Genomic DNA, 14,326 nt, shown 5'->3' on the forward strand with positions numbered 1-14,326 from the left:
TAAGATTAATTTAAAGATACGCTTGAGGTGCGTGCTTAAAGCAGTTAGACTTTTAAGATTTTTAAAGATAATAAAGCAATAAAAGCATGATTGGTAAAATTTTAGTTTTTACGTAAAAATTTTAAAAGCCACAAATGTGAGACTTTTTGGCTGTTAAAAATAAAATAAAAAAGTTGTAATTATTTTTTCTCTTTCTTATTTTCCATGATAATTGAAATAATAATAAAGCTCACCACAAGTTTATATATATTTTTTACATATTTTATTTTTATAAAATAATTATTCTTCTTTTTTTATCTTTATTTTAATATACATTTCAATGATAATTATTTTTCTTTTTATTATCATCATTAATATCATCATTTTAATATTTTAAATAATAAAAATAACAGTTACAGCTTTAAAAGTGTTTGTTACCAATCAAATTTTAACAGTTAAAGTTTGTACAGTCAAAGCATCTATAGTCAAATTCTCTACAGCTAAAATTTTAAAGTTAAAGTCTTTACAGACATAAGTAATATCTGTTACAATCGAAGCCTAAGTCTCATAAATTAAATGGCATGAAGTTTGGGATGATTATAAAACTCAATACGTAAAACTCATAAACTCGTACATTTCAACGATTGTTTCAACCATTTTGGTTGGTATCAGATATATGAAGATACAAAATTGCAAATAAATAAACATACGCTAGATAACGTACGTATTCCCGACAGTCAGGAATGTTCCAAATCTTATAGCCCTTTTGTTCTCTTAATTGCAATTATTTCGACTTTTTATGAGTGTCAGTGACTCATCATTGATGCATGCGGTGTAAAATAAACAACACTATTGATTTATCTGTTCAAAGGCAACGAAAATGTACATTTTCTTCTATTGCCAGCTTTGGAAATACAGTTTTGGTGTTTATGAATGCTTTGCCTCCCCCACCATCTATAGTTATCCACTATTGAATGCTCAATCTATAACAGGAAAAAATATTGATTGAGAAGTCTAGTTGAAATTGAATAGGATCATACCTACTAGTAAAATGACACGTGATTCTTCCTGAACCCTCTCTCAGTACTCAATTAGAAAGACAAAATCAAAATATCCTTAAAGTGAGATCGCTCCACTAAGTCTCTCGACTCTATCCTAATCAGTAATCATTTTGATGGGATTTCCCCATATTAACGGTTCTATTCTAGTTAGAAAATATCACACTTTTGTATGTTAACGTGCTTGTGCTACCCATAATCCATATGCACGTGTATGTGCTGTGCAGAGGCACACGGGAGTGTGGACACTGTAATTTTGTAAACTTCATGAAACTTAGCATCGTTAAAAGCTTTCATCACAAATGGTCTGGCCAACTTATTCAAATAGTAATTTTTGAAAGGAGAAGGAAAGGATAGAGAAAATACTAGAAAGTTTCCGATTATTTGATTGGTAATAAGTATTTTTTTCTTTTTTTTGAACAACACTTACTAATAAGTTATGATACCCATTAGATAATAAAACTTAGTATATATACACCCAACAAAATTCTTCAGCAACTCTATCCAATTCTAATTGGTGTAGATTATTAGCAGAAACATAAATTTGGATTAATTTGAATTTGATGAGAAGGTTTTTTTTGTGAATGACTGTACGTACGTGAAAGAGAAAATGCAAAATAATAATAATAATAACAATATACCTGATTTTGTCGCTGCTTTTTTAGTGCTTAGTGCATATGTCCAAATCATCAATATTGACTTGAAGATTTCGAAAGAGATATATATAGATGTGTACTTTCCAAGTTTTTGGAGGCGAGAATCATTACACCAAAGTGGACACAACAAACCGGATTTAGCCGACTATTTCCTCTGGCTACATATTACGCACCTATTCCATATCTAGAGCCAGAGGTTTAATAAACGGCAACGATTTAACTAGCCTTAGCTGTTGAAAAAAGAATTAATGCGATACTACCATGCATGCTCTGTCCCACATGCCACTCCATACTGGTTTAGCCTTAGGCGGAACATGACAAAGTTGGATTAGTATCCGTTGAAAATCGGACGGTCGAGAGGCACGGTTCGATCGCTCAACTAATTGAGTTTTAATTAGTTGACGATCCATTGACGTGAAGTTGTTGCTTACCCTAAAGTGGTGCCGTTTAGATGAATAAAAGTAGACTCCATTGTAATAAATTAGGTTGGCATCTCTACTCACTAGTGATGTCTAGTGTTATAAATTCGTTCAATCGTTAAGCTTACATAATGTTTGGAATAAAGTCAACAATGAAATTTTAGCCGTTGGGCATAAAAGAAGAAATTTTTTTTACAAGTGTTCGTTTAAAAACCTATATTCTAGAATGGTCTTATACTCAACGTACGCATGTTGCATATACATGTATATATACCTTACCTCACATGTGTACATTGTCATTAATTTATTTTGTTTGGGTTAAATCGTATTCAAATTTACTTGTATATATTCATATAAAGTCCACTATTATCACATTCGCCTCGTCGGCACTTGGAAGATATTGACTACCGACAATCAAATTGTAGTTTTTTTTTGAGTCCATTAGTGTTTTTGAAAAGTAATTGGAAAAATAGGGAGTTTTTGTTAAAAATTTAAAGAATATGTACATTTTAGTTTTTGTGAGATAGAGAATTTGTGAGAGAAAGTATAAGACAAAAACAAAAAGAAAAACCAATATACCTATGATTGTGTGTCATAAAAGAGAGGGTTTATTTGTGGTCTTAATTTTAAAAGAAATAAGATATAAAATTTTGTGTATGTAGGACCCAATTTTGAGGTATTGGATTAAAAAAATTAATGTTTTATAGTCCACTACTCCACTTAAATTAGGAAAATTATTTCAAATAACATCAAATAATTTTTATTTTAAAATTTAGCACTCTAAAATATTAAAAACAGAATTTAGTTTTAAAATTTAATCATAAACTTTAGATACTAAAATCTTATCCCCTAAAATCATACATTAAATGTAAAATAAAGAACCTAAACCTAAAAAAAAAATTTCAAAAATTATTTTAAGATATTGTAATTTGTCAAATAATGTTATTTTGGTCTACCATCTGGGTTTAAGTGTACAATCTGAGTTTAGTGTACAACTTAGGTTTGGTTTACCATATAGGTTTAGTGTACCATCTGGTTTTAGTGTACAATATATGTTTGGTGTGCAATATGAGCCTGGTGTACCATATGAGTCTAGTATACCATCTACGTCTGGTGTACCATCTGACTTTGGTGTACCATCTGACTTTGGTGTATCATTGGACTCTGGTGTACCATCGGACTCTGGTGTACTATTGGAGTCTAGTGTACCATCTGAGTCTAGTGTATCATATGGATCTGGTGTACTATATGAATCTCGTGTACCATCTGAATCTGGGGTATCATTTAAGTATGGTATACCATCTTTGGTGTACCATTTACGTTTGGTGTATCATCTAGGTCTAGTGTACTATCTGGCTATGGTGTACCATCTGACTCTGGTATATACCATTTGACTCTGGTGTACTATCTGAATCTGGTGTACCATTTAGATATGGTAAACCATCTGAATCTGGTGTATCATCTAGATCTAATATACCATATGGATTTAGTGTACCATCTAGGTTTAGTGTACCATTTAGATTTGGTTTATCATCTAAGTTTGGTGTACCATATCGGTTTAGTGTACTGTCTAATTAATATTTCAAAATGAAAACCCTACAATCTATATACCAAACCATATCCCTTTAAAATTATACCCTAAATGTATAATAAAAAACACAAACATAAAAAAAATCTAAAAACTAACTTAAAAAATTGTAATGTGTGAAATATTGTAATTCTGGTGTACAATCTGGGTTGGGTGTACCATCTGAGTTTAGTGTACTATCTAGGTTTGGTGTACCATCTGAGTTTAGTGTACCATCTAAATAAATTTTCAAAACTAAACCATACACTCTAAATACTAAACCCTATTTCTTCAAAACTATAACCTAAATATAAAATAGAGAATTCAAAACTAAAAAAAAAAAATTTTAAATTTTAGGGAAGTTTATGAAATTTCAGTTTATGAAATTTCTAAAAATTAATTTAAAATATTGTAATGTGTTTAATAATGATATTTTGGAAAGTTTATGAAATGTGTGATATAATTATCCATAATACATGTTTTAGTGTTGTTTAGGATAAATCAATCACACATCTAAAATTCAAACACACATAAATCCATTAAAAAAAAAATTTTATTTATTTATAAAGATAATTTTTTTTATTTAGGTTATTATTTTGGTCATGTCTAAAAAATAAAATGTATAAAATTCATCAATTATTAAAACATACATTTGTTATTGAGCTGATTTTTATTAGGTTCAGTTTTAAAATAAATTTGTCTTTATGCAAATTTGTCTTTATGTGGATACTTCAAGAAATAAACAAAAGTTAAAAATGTCATTTTCTAAATGCCTATCTAATAGAGCTTTCCATTCGAGTGGAAAGAGAAAAGTGCATATTTCTCAAATTTGTTTTAAAAAATGTCTATTTTTTAAATTATTTGTTGAAAAAGTGTCTACTTTACCAATTAAGTCTTTTTTTTATACAGTGAAAACAATATTATAATAAGTCAAATAAAATGTCATATACATATAGCCTTTTTTGACAACCAAACAAAGTGGACCATATAAGAAGATCTCTCCTAAATCAACTCATATAAATGTTCAATAAATGGAGATATGCATATACGTGTGTGGTTTAACATCGTGTATCTATCTCCGCCGTACGTGATCAACTGATTTGGGCAGAGTTCATGCTCCAAGCGTTTAGGTTTAAGACATCAACACTTTGAGATCCATAATTAAAAGCAAAGAGATGTGAACTTTTCCCTATTGCCAATTTTGGATACACTCTTGAGGTAATGCATGCTCTCCCCTTTCCACCGAAACTCTCCACTACTGAATGATCAATCTACAACAACATATAGCATACACGTAAGAAGCAAATCTACAATCAAAATATTCCCCTTGATTCTGGTATAAAACAACTGCAACATTATAATGTTATGATCAGTTATTAATTAGTACTATGTTATGAATAAGATCTCATAATTATACTCATGGTTTTTTCAAAGAATAATCCCAAAAAAAAGAAATTTTGTTCTTTTTTTTTTTTTTTGTATATTTGCATGCCTTCTTAATATTTTCATAATGTAAACATAAAGTATAAATTTGTAATACAGCTAAATTATGTGTAAAATTAATGGAGACTTAATTACCAAGGCTCTGAGAGGTATTGGTTGGTAAGGATTAATATCCACAAAAGCTCCGTAAGTCGTTTTGTCATTATCTTTCTCCAGTGAAGATCTGTCCCAATTCCACATCACCAACAAGTCCAAAAAAATAAAAGTCAGGTTTTGGATATTTATTTAATATTTTCAAATGGAACCCAGTTTTAGATCTATATATGCGAGTCCTGTTGGAAATATAATATAAATATTTGTGACAAAAGACTATCTAAATTAATGCACTTAATCGGGATCTTTAATCAAAGAAACGTACCTGCTTTGGTCACTGCACATGACCACGACGAATTTACCGCTGTTTTGACGGGCTTTGAAGATTCTAAAATAAACAGATGTGTACTCTTCCAAGTTCTTAGATGCGAGAACCATCAAACCGAATGGACCAAAACTAGACTTAACCGACACATTCATCTGACTACAAATCAACTGCGGATTGGTCCAACTTGGGTCTATCACATCCGCTTTCTCCAAGTCTCTCACTTTGAATAAAACCTCCACATCAGCCTGTACAATCACATGACTTTTTTTGAAACCTAGTTTTCTCATAACAATATATGTTTTGAAAAAATATTTATAATCAAACCTGTGCAGCTGTCACACCATAAACTTCAAGCCTAGATCCAGACTTTAGTACTTTGTTGCGTAAGTTTTTGACTTCTTTCGTACGTAATCTTTCAACTTCCCTAACCGGCCACTGAATTAATTGTTTCCCTGATCGATCAAGCCATATTTTTCTCGGAATCGTCTAATCAAGGAAGAAACGAAAACATTTGATTCAATATCTAACAAATTAGATTCACTGTACTTCATCAATAAATGAATCTCATCATAAAAATGATTACCTGAATACCGGACCAGCCTTTCTCAACATCATCCTCAACGGACGATGACTCGTTAGTCCAACCCCACAAGATTCTCCGGTTCTTGGCCGAGTCATAAAACGTTTTCGACGCGTAATACTTCCCGTAATCGTATCTGGGAGCCGTACCGTCCATCTTAAAACCACTGTCCGGTACGAATTTGTCTTTCACCCGGTCGTACGTACCGATCGTGTAGTAGTCATGTTTCGTATCGTCCAAGCTTATTTTCAACACGTGCTTTAAAATCTCATTAGGTTCACCAAACGAAGACGTTTCCACGCCTTTAGAACCGAACCTCGTCACCGGGAAAAAATCAGGACATTCCCACATACCACTTCCGTCGTCGTAGTGCAACGGCTCGGGTGATTTTTCCCATTTTAGAAAGTCTTTGCTCGTGTAAGTGATCGCTAGCCCACGACGGTGGATCTTGCTTCCGATGATCACTCTCCATTTCTTGTCGTGACCTAACCACGCGGTGGTTGGGTCACGGAACGAGCTGGCGTTGATACCGTTAACGGCGTCAGGAGCCATCAAAGGATTTAACGTAGACTTTGTCCATTCTCGGAGATAAGGATCGGAGAGATTCTTAGGTTCGGCTATGTTTTGGACCTGTTGGTTCTTGGGGTCAATTCCGGTATAGAGGATAACCGGTTTGCCATTGGGGAGAATTGTAACTGAACCGGACCAGCATCCGTTGATGTCGAATGGTGCAGATGGGAAGATAGCTGGAGGATGTGGGTCCCAGTTAACTAAGTCTGTTGATGTGGAATGAGCCCACACTATGTTACCCCACACGGCTCCCTTGGGGTTCCATTGGTAGAAAAGATGATATATTCCTTTGTATATCATAGGCCCTGCGTAAGTTTAAAAATATGTGCATATTTTATTAATCATATGGATATTATAAAAGGAACGTGCAGCGTAACATAAGGTCGACCAATGCATTAGAAAAATATAATATACGGTTGGTATGCTGACCTATTGATGTAATCAATGTTTTAAAAAATAATAAAAATACGAGTTCCTAGGGAAAATGATCTGTCTATTGGATATGAAGAGTTGACTAAAAGTTATAAAAAAATGTAGGAGAAGAAGAGAAAAAACAAATCTTACCATTAGGATCTGCTCACGACCAAAGATCAATCCATTTTGTCCAAGCACGAACCAAAACGAAAAAAAAAAACAAGACAAATGTTAGAGAGTGATGAAAACAATATTTTGACATTGAGATTGAGGTCGATATGGCATTTTAGTTAGTGATCATACCGTTCATCCAATTTTTTGGGGGTTGAAAATGGAAACCGGTCCGGTAGCGCTGGTTTACGGAAGGAGATTCGATGTTAGTGCTTTGGGAAAGTCTCTTGTAGACATGGTGCGAGGCTTCAAGATCGACGACATAGTTACCAATAAGTAACGTGAATAATAACCAAAGTCCAATATTGTTGAAGCAAACTTCTCTAGTCATTGTGTTTTTTTGTTTTTCTTACTGGTTTTGATTTATGTTTGAAGGAATGAAGATCATGTCAAATTTATAGGCAAAGGACGAGGGGCAAGCCTGTCAATATCTAAATTTGAATATTATAGTTGTCAATAAATGTTGTTGTTTCTTTGGGTTTATTGTCAATAATAATAAATGTTATACTGCCATAAGTCAGACATCTACTAAAACAAGTTGTTTCCTAATTGTTTACTAAAAATTTGAAATACGATAGTTTTGTTCTTGTTTCTATTGGTGATCACTAAAGAGACGACATAGAAAAAAAAAAAAAAACAATCAATAAAGGCAGGGAAATAGATTGAAGGAACAAAAAGTACTATACGAACTCGTATTGTACAACTTATTTTTTACGGCTAAAAGGTTGTACACTTCTACAAGTAATAATCTATCCAAAATTTTGGTCATATCAAATTTACAGTGTAAAAATATATATCCACAATTAATAACGTTTTGATTTACATGATATATAGAAACAATACTGGTTAGATGTAACTTACTAACTTGTAAGTTATAACTTTACAAAAAGATATTTGTAAATAAGTTTTTCCGAAAGTTGTTAGTCAACTAATTTAGGCTATCAAAAGTGCATTTTATAAAAGTTGTGACTATATCGGGTTCAAATTTGCTTATCAGCGAGTCTTAACATCTCGAATTAATTTGTCTTTAAATCATATATATGATATCATATTGACATATTGCGACGAGGCAAGGTGAACAAGTGTATTAACTGTATATTGATGGTAATGATAAGAGACATCTTAATATATATAAAAGTATATGTTAATAATAAGAACAATATAACTAAATTATCAACAGCAAAAAAATAATAACTAATAAAATTGCGAATTTCATGTTTTACACGGACGTCAAGAAGTCAACAACCCGAGTTAATAAGAACGTGTCTCGACTCTCCACCATCCGTCCAATCCATACACGAGGCGAGGAGATTAAACACTTGATTAAATGGAAACGTAATTAAATATTTGAATATTATAGTGGAAAAGTCAAATTTTGGACCCTACCTTTGTCTCTTTGTAGTATCTATCATGCTTCACATTTCTGTACAAACTTTATATTTTGACATTACTAAAAACAAACCATGCATACCAGTTGTAAGCTTCAGCTTTTAGTTACTTAAACAAATATATACCCATTGTATGAGATAATTTCACCAATACCCATTGTATGAGACAGTTTTCATCACCACAGGATTTATTTACAATTATAAAAATTTAGATCATTATTTATTAATCCAATAAAAATGATTACTATTATAAGAAAAATAGTTGGTAACTCGATCGTATCATAATCCTAATATTGTATTGACAACTATAAATCTCACCACAACAACAATAACAATATAACGTTTTTTTAAATTGAGGTGTCGTATTAATTGTTTGTATTTCCATCCCATACGAACCATGTGGAAGTATAAATATCGTTAATAAAAATTGGCGGACCCAAAATATTGCGTCTTTTTGTGATAAAATATTTAAAACATTTGTTAGGTGAAATATATATTTAGAAAGAAAAAGAGAGGAAGGAATGGAAATGGAAAGTCCTAAAGAAGACCCATATCATGTTTTGTGCTCTTTATCATAGAGAACTGCTAATTGACTAGGAAAATTATGTTTGGACAAAGAAAAAAATGACATTGTATAAACAAGCTCTTTCACACTTATTAACAAGCAATCACGTATACTAAATTTATTAGGAAAAATAAACAAGCTCCTTTACTGGTGGTTGTTATGTGTATAGAGATTGCCCAAGTATCAGGACAAATCAAAGTTGACTCCACATGTCCGTTAGTTTCAAGAAAATTTACACAAGCAAAAGCTGTAAAGGTGTTTCAAATAGCTTTGTTGTAACTTTATTAATTGATATATCTTTTTGAGGTATGGAGAAATTCTGTTTGTTTTTTTTTGTTGGTAAATGGATAATAACAAATGATACATCCCTTTTTCAGCGACAACACTCGCGAGATAGGATTGTGAGAAAAATTTACGTCTTCGAAGGAAAAGTCTTGGCGAAATCATAACTTTTCTACATCATTCATATGTTTTCTTTACTGTTACTGTTTACAAATATGTCTTTACTTTGACAATTAATTTGGAAAGTTTTTTTGCTGAATATATTTCTCTCTGATTTTATAGCTTAGATTTTTTTTCTCTAAAAATTCATTTTTATTGAAATCTTTTTTTTTTTTCGTCAACGATTTGCTAACATCTTTTTCATCAATGGACCTTTTTGTGTGTGTACCTATATAACTAGACTAGACGACATCATCAATAATGTTGCATATAAGGACAATGGACATTTAAAAAGAAGTCAAATTGATGATCAATTTTATCATCTGGATTTTGATACCAGGATCATCGTTGATATCTTGACACGATATCGAAGATAAAATTATAGTCACTTCTTATTATAAAAAGGTGACGTCTGATCATATCGGCTTATTCGTTATACTACGAAAATAATACAGCTCCTATATGAACGAAACAGTTGAGATTTTGTTTGACTTTTTTATTTTTTTCTTGGAGTCCAAATCTATAGATCTTCTTCTTAAAGCCCACATAGAGAAAATGTAAAAGCAAATCCAGCCGTTCACAGTCGTAAGACTCTGAACAGTTTTGCAAACAACGACGTTTTCCTTTTTGTATAGAAGAAACCAAAAACTCGATTTATGGCCGGTTCAGGCCTTTCCAAATTTTCGGGGAAGGTTCGTCATTGTGTCTTCGACCGTACCAGATGAAAAAAGATTTTACTAAACCTAAAGTTTTGCTTAGTGTAATTTAAAACAATAATTGATGATTTTGTAAACGGTGCGTTTTGGCAAGAGGGTGATTTTTTTGGCGATTAAGGTTTTCGTTTCGTGGTTGCCAAGGCTACTTGCCGGCGCCGCTGGGCTGCTCGGAGAGGGATGTCGGAGGGGATTGTGGGTTCCTTGGGGGACTCTAGTCCTAAAGTGAAAGAGTTATGGCTTTCGATGGTTAAGAATAAGCAGGTTCTGAAGAAGTTTGATGTCAACCTACAAGTTTCAGAGGGGAAAACTTCAGTGGAGATCCCCGATGAAATACTCAATCATGTTACGCCGCTTTGGGAGGATTTCCTTGTCGGTAAATTTTTGGATACTGCTCCACATGTTGGCAAAGTACATGTTATTTTGAACAAGATCTGGAAACAAAGTGCAGAGTATAAAACGATTGATGTCTATGAAGTTAACGCAACTACTTTGCGGTTTAAGGTTTCTAATCCACTTATGCGGGCTCGAATTCTCAAGCGAGGTATGTGGAATATAGCGGAATTGCCGATGGTTGGTCTCCGATTACTGAAAGGACTCAACCGGAGGAAACGTTAATCCCCATGTGGGTTCATCTGAAAAAGGTTCCGTTACATCTGTTTTCTTGGGAAGGACTTAGTTTTATCACTAGTGCGGTAGGTACTCCTGTACGGCTGCATCCTGAAACATTGGCATGTTTAAACTTTGATGTGGCAAAGGTTTTTGTCAATGTTGATCTTACGAAAGAACCACCTAAAAGCATTTGCTACTCTAAAAACGGTTCTGACTTCTCTGTTGACTTTCATTATCCCTGGTTGCCACTGCGTTGCTCTGTTTGTGAGAAGTGGGGGCATTTGGCAGGCCGATGTGAAGTAAATGCGACTAGTGGGGTCAGTGCAACTGCATCTGAAACAGTCCAACTCCATGACGGGGTGAAAGAAGCAACTCCAGCTTCAAAAGGTTCTGCTGTTGAGGAGTTGGTGCACACCACTGCCACTGCTTCATTAGTGGGGAAGCAATTGGCACATGTGGCCTCTGATTCCGGAGTGGGTGCTACTGATGATCAGACGGACTTGGCTGAGTGGTCTACTATCTCACCATCAAAAATGAGTCGTAGTCCTTCAAAACAACTTGCTGCCGAAATGGATCAGGCTTCTATTATATCAGCATCAAAATTTGCAGTCCTCAATACTGAGGAAGAAAAGGAGGGTGAACTTAGTGAGGTTGAAGAAGTAGCAGTGGATGATGATGTTGAGCCGTCAGAGACTGCTGATACGGCAGATGAGACTTAGAAAGTTCAAGATAAACGCTCTGCAGTATCTGAGACTACATATGCTGGAAAGGGGGGACGACCTCCCTCGGCACGTATCTCTCAAAGACAGCAAAGGAAGGGAGGAGAAGTTTCTACACTAGCAACTAAAGATACCACCTCGGTTGCTTCTAAGAAGCAGCTTCTTCAACGCAGATTTTAAATGATGAGCTTCTCATGGAATGTTCGCGGCTTCAACAAAAATATCAAACATTCCATAGTTCGAGAATGGACAAGTAATCCGGACATGCAATTTGGCTGCTTATTGGAGACAAGAGTCAAGGAAAAGAAAGCAGATAGAGTTGTATCTTATGTTTTTCGAAATTGGTCTTTTCTAGCAAATTATGAATATAATCGTTTAGGTCGAATTTGGGTGCTTTGGAGACCTAATGTTCGACTCACACCGGTTTTCAAGAGTGATCAGGTTGTTACATGCTCTGTTTTGTTGCAAGGTGAAACATAGGAGTTTTTTTGTTCTTTTATCTATGCACATAATACAATAGAAGAAAGACGAAGTCTATGGGAGCATATGCGAAACCACCAAGACTCTCCGCTTTTTCGCAATAAGGCATGGCTCTTAATGGGAGATTTCAACGAAATTCTTGACTGAGAGGAGCATTCTGACTACCATACTTCATCTGTTTTGCCACCGGGACTGTGTGAGTTTCAGGCGGTGGTTTCTCACTGTAATTTGACTGATATGGGGTCTCATGGACCACTTTTCACTTGGTGTAACAAAAGGGCTGATGGTTTAATCTGCAAGAAACTTGATCGAGTGTTCATAAATGATGTCTGGCTCCATCGTTTCCCACGTGCATATTGTGTCTATGAGGCAAAAGGATGCTCTGATCACATTTGAAGTAGACTTCAGTTGGATGTGGGGTCGCCTGCTCTTAAAAAATCATTCAAGTTTGTAAACTCAGTTGCTACTTTGTCAGAGTTTTTGCCTTTGGTCAAGGATTACTGGGACAACACTACACCACTTTTTCTTTCCACCTCTGCACTATTCAGGTTTCAAAAGAAACTTAAAGGGTGGAAGCAGGGCATTCGAACCTTGACTAAGGATCGCTTGGGGGATCTGGTCAAGAGATCACGAGAAGCGCATGCGTATTTGTGTGCTAAGCAAGCTGACACTCTAACACACCCGACTGTTGCTGTTGTACAAGCGGAGGCAGCTGCTTTTGCACACTGGCAGTTTATCTCCGAGCTTGAAGAAAACTTCTTGAAACAGCGGTCAAAGCTTCACTGGTTACAAGTAGGGGATCAGAATAACCGTGTTTTTCATAATGCTGCTAAGATTCGTGAAACTCATAATTCGATCCGAGAGATTCACTATGTTGACGGATCAGTGGCGAGCACACAAGATGCTATTAAAAAGGAGGCGGCTGGTTTCTTTGCGGATTTTCTAGGCCAAATGCCAGATGGTTATGAAGGTGCTACTGTTGATTCTCTAGCATCTTTGTTGACGTTTCGGTGTAGTGACAGTATTTCTGCCATGTTGATATGTGAGGTTACGGGTGAGGAGATAAGCAAGGTTCTCTTCTCTATGCCAGCTAATAAGAGTCCAGGACCAGATGGATATTCGAGTGAATTCTACAAAACTGCATGGCCTATCATTGGCAATGACTTCACGGTGGCTGTTCAGTCGTTCTTCAAGAAAGGATTTCTACCAAAGGGTGTTAACACTACCATTCTAGTTTTGATCCCTAAAAAAGAAGATACCAGAGTTATGAAGGATTACAGGCCCATAGCTTGTTGTAATGTCATATATAAAGTGATTTCTAAGATCCTTGCCAACCGCCTTAAAGTTCTGCTATCATCTCTTCGAATCAAACCACCTTTGTTAAGGACAGATTACTCATGGAAAATGTCCTATTAGCATCAGAGCTGGTCAAGGATTATCACAAAGAGGACATTTCTCACTGCTGTACTATGAAGATAGACATCTCTAAAGCATTTGACTCAGTCCAATGGTCTTTCCTGCTCAACACGCTACAAGCATTAGGATTCCCCGAACAGTTTATTCATTGGATACGACTCTGCATTTCCACAGCTACATTCTCGGTTCAAGTCAAAGGTGAGCTTGCGGGTTTTTTTCGGCAGTACGCGAGGATTGCGACAGGGATGTTCCCTCTCCCCATATCTGTTCGTCATCTGCATGAATGTCCTCTCACATTTGATCAATAAAGCGGCTGCAGAGAATCGATTCGCCTACCACCCACGCTGCCAAAATCTGAACCTCACTCACCTCTGTTTCGCAGATGATCTCATGGTTTTCGCTGATGGTACTAAGCGCTCTATAGAAGGTGTGACTCAAATTTTCGATGAGTTTGCCAAATATTCAGGCTTGAAGATTAGTCTCGAGAAGTCTACTCTTTACATGGCGGGAATCACCCCTGTTGTACAAGCCGAAATCCAAGAAACTTTCCCCTTAGAAGCTGGTACTCTACCGGTACGTTATCTTGGCTTGCCACTCCTGACCAAGGCAATGTCGAGCCAAGATTACTCCCCACTGGTAGCAAAGATCTGACATAGAATTAGTACTTGAATAGGTCGTTTCCTGTCTTATGGAGGAAGGTTGCAACTCATCAAG

General features: G+C 35.1%; 1 protein-coding gene and 1 pseudogene across 2 annotated transcripts; one reads left to right on the forward strand and one right to left on the reverse strand.

The window, feature by feature from the left end:
* Positions 1 to 4,498: 4,498 nt before the first annotated feature.
* On the reverse strand, positions 4,499 to 7,649 carry LOC104765174 (beta-fructofuranosidase, insoluble isoenzyme CWINV1-like). Of its 2 annotated transcripts, XM_010488852.2 has the most exons (7): positions 7,411 to 7,639; positions 7,258 to 7,266; positions 6,127 to 6,998; positions 5,868 to 6,029; positions 5,541 to 5,788; positions 5,258 to 5,345; positions 4,499 to 4,950 (listed from the first exon to the last, which is right to left on the reverse strand). In XM_010488852.2, exons 1-7 carry the CDS (start codon positions 7,607 to 7,609, stop codon positions 4,771 to 4,773), a joined length of 1,758 nt encoding a protein of 585 aa, XP_010487154.2. In that variant the 5' UTR covers positions 7,610 to 7,639; the 3' UTR covers positions 4,499 to 4,770. The 2 variants fall into 2 exon arrangements, with proteins under 2 accessions (XP_010487154.2, XP_087356503.1); XM_087500377.1 differs by lacking the exon at positions 7,258 to 7,266 and having other exon boundaries at positions 7,411 to 7,649.
* A 2,916-nt stretch (positions 7,650 to 10,565) lies between these two features.
* LOC147920245 (uncharacterized) lies at positions 10,566 to 11,716 on the forward strand (annotated as a pseudogene).
* The last annotated feature ends 2,610 nt before the right edge of the window (positions 11,717 to 14,326 follow it).

The sequence above is a fragment of the Camelina sativa genome, chromosome 19 (genome assembly GCF_030686135.1).
Source record: "Camelina sativa cultivar CO46 ecotype springtype chromosome 19, ASM3068613v1".
NCBI classification, from domain to species: Eukaryota; Viridiplantae; Streptophyta; class Magnoliopsida; order Brassicales; family Brassicaceae; genus Camelina; species Camelina sativa.

Coding starts and splice junctions, on each gene's coding strand:
- LOC104765174 (XM_010488852.2), bottom strand. CDS start 7,609: ATGACTAGAGAAGTTTGCTTCAACAATATTGGACTTTGGTTATTATTC. Junction 5,346..5,540: donor ATGTGCAGTGACCAAAGCAG/GTACGTTTCTTT, acceptor GAATTGGGACAG/ATCTTCACTGGAGAAAGATA. Junction 4,951..5,257: donor CAATACCTCTCAGAGCCTTG/GTAATTAAGTCT, acceptor ATGTTGTTGTAG/ATTGATCATTCAGTAGTGGA.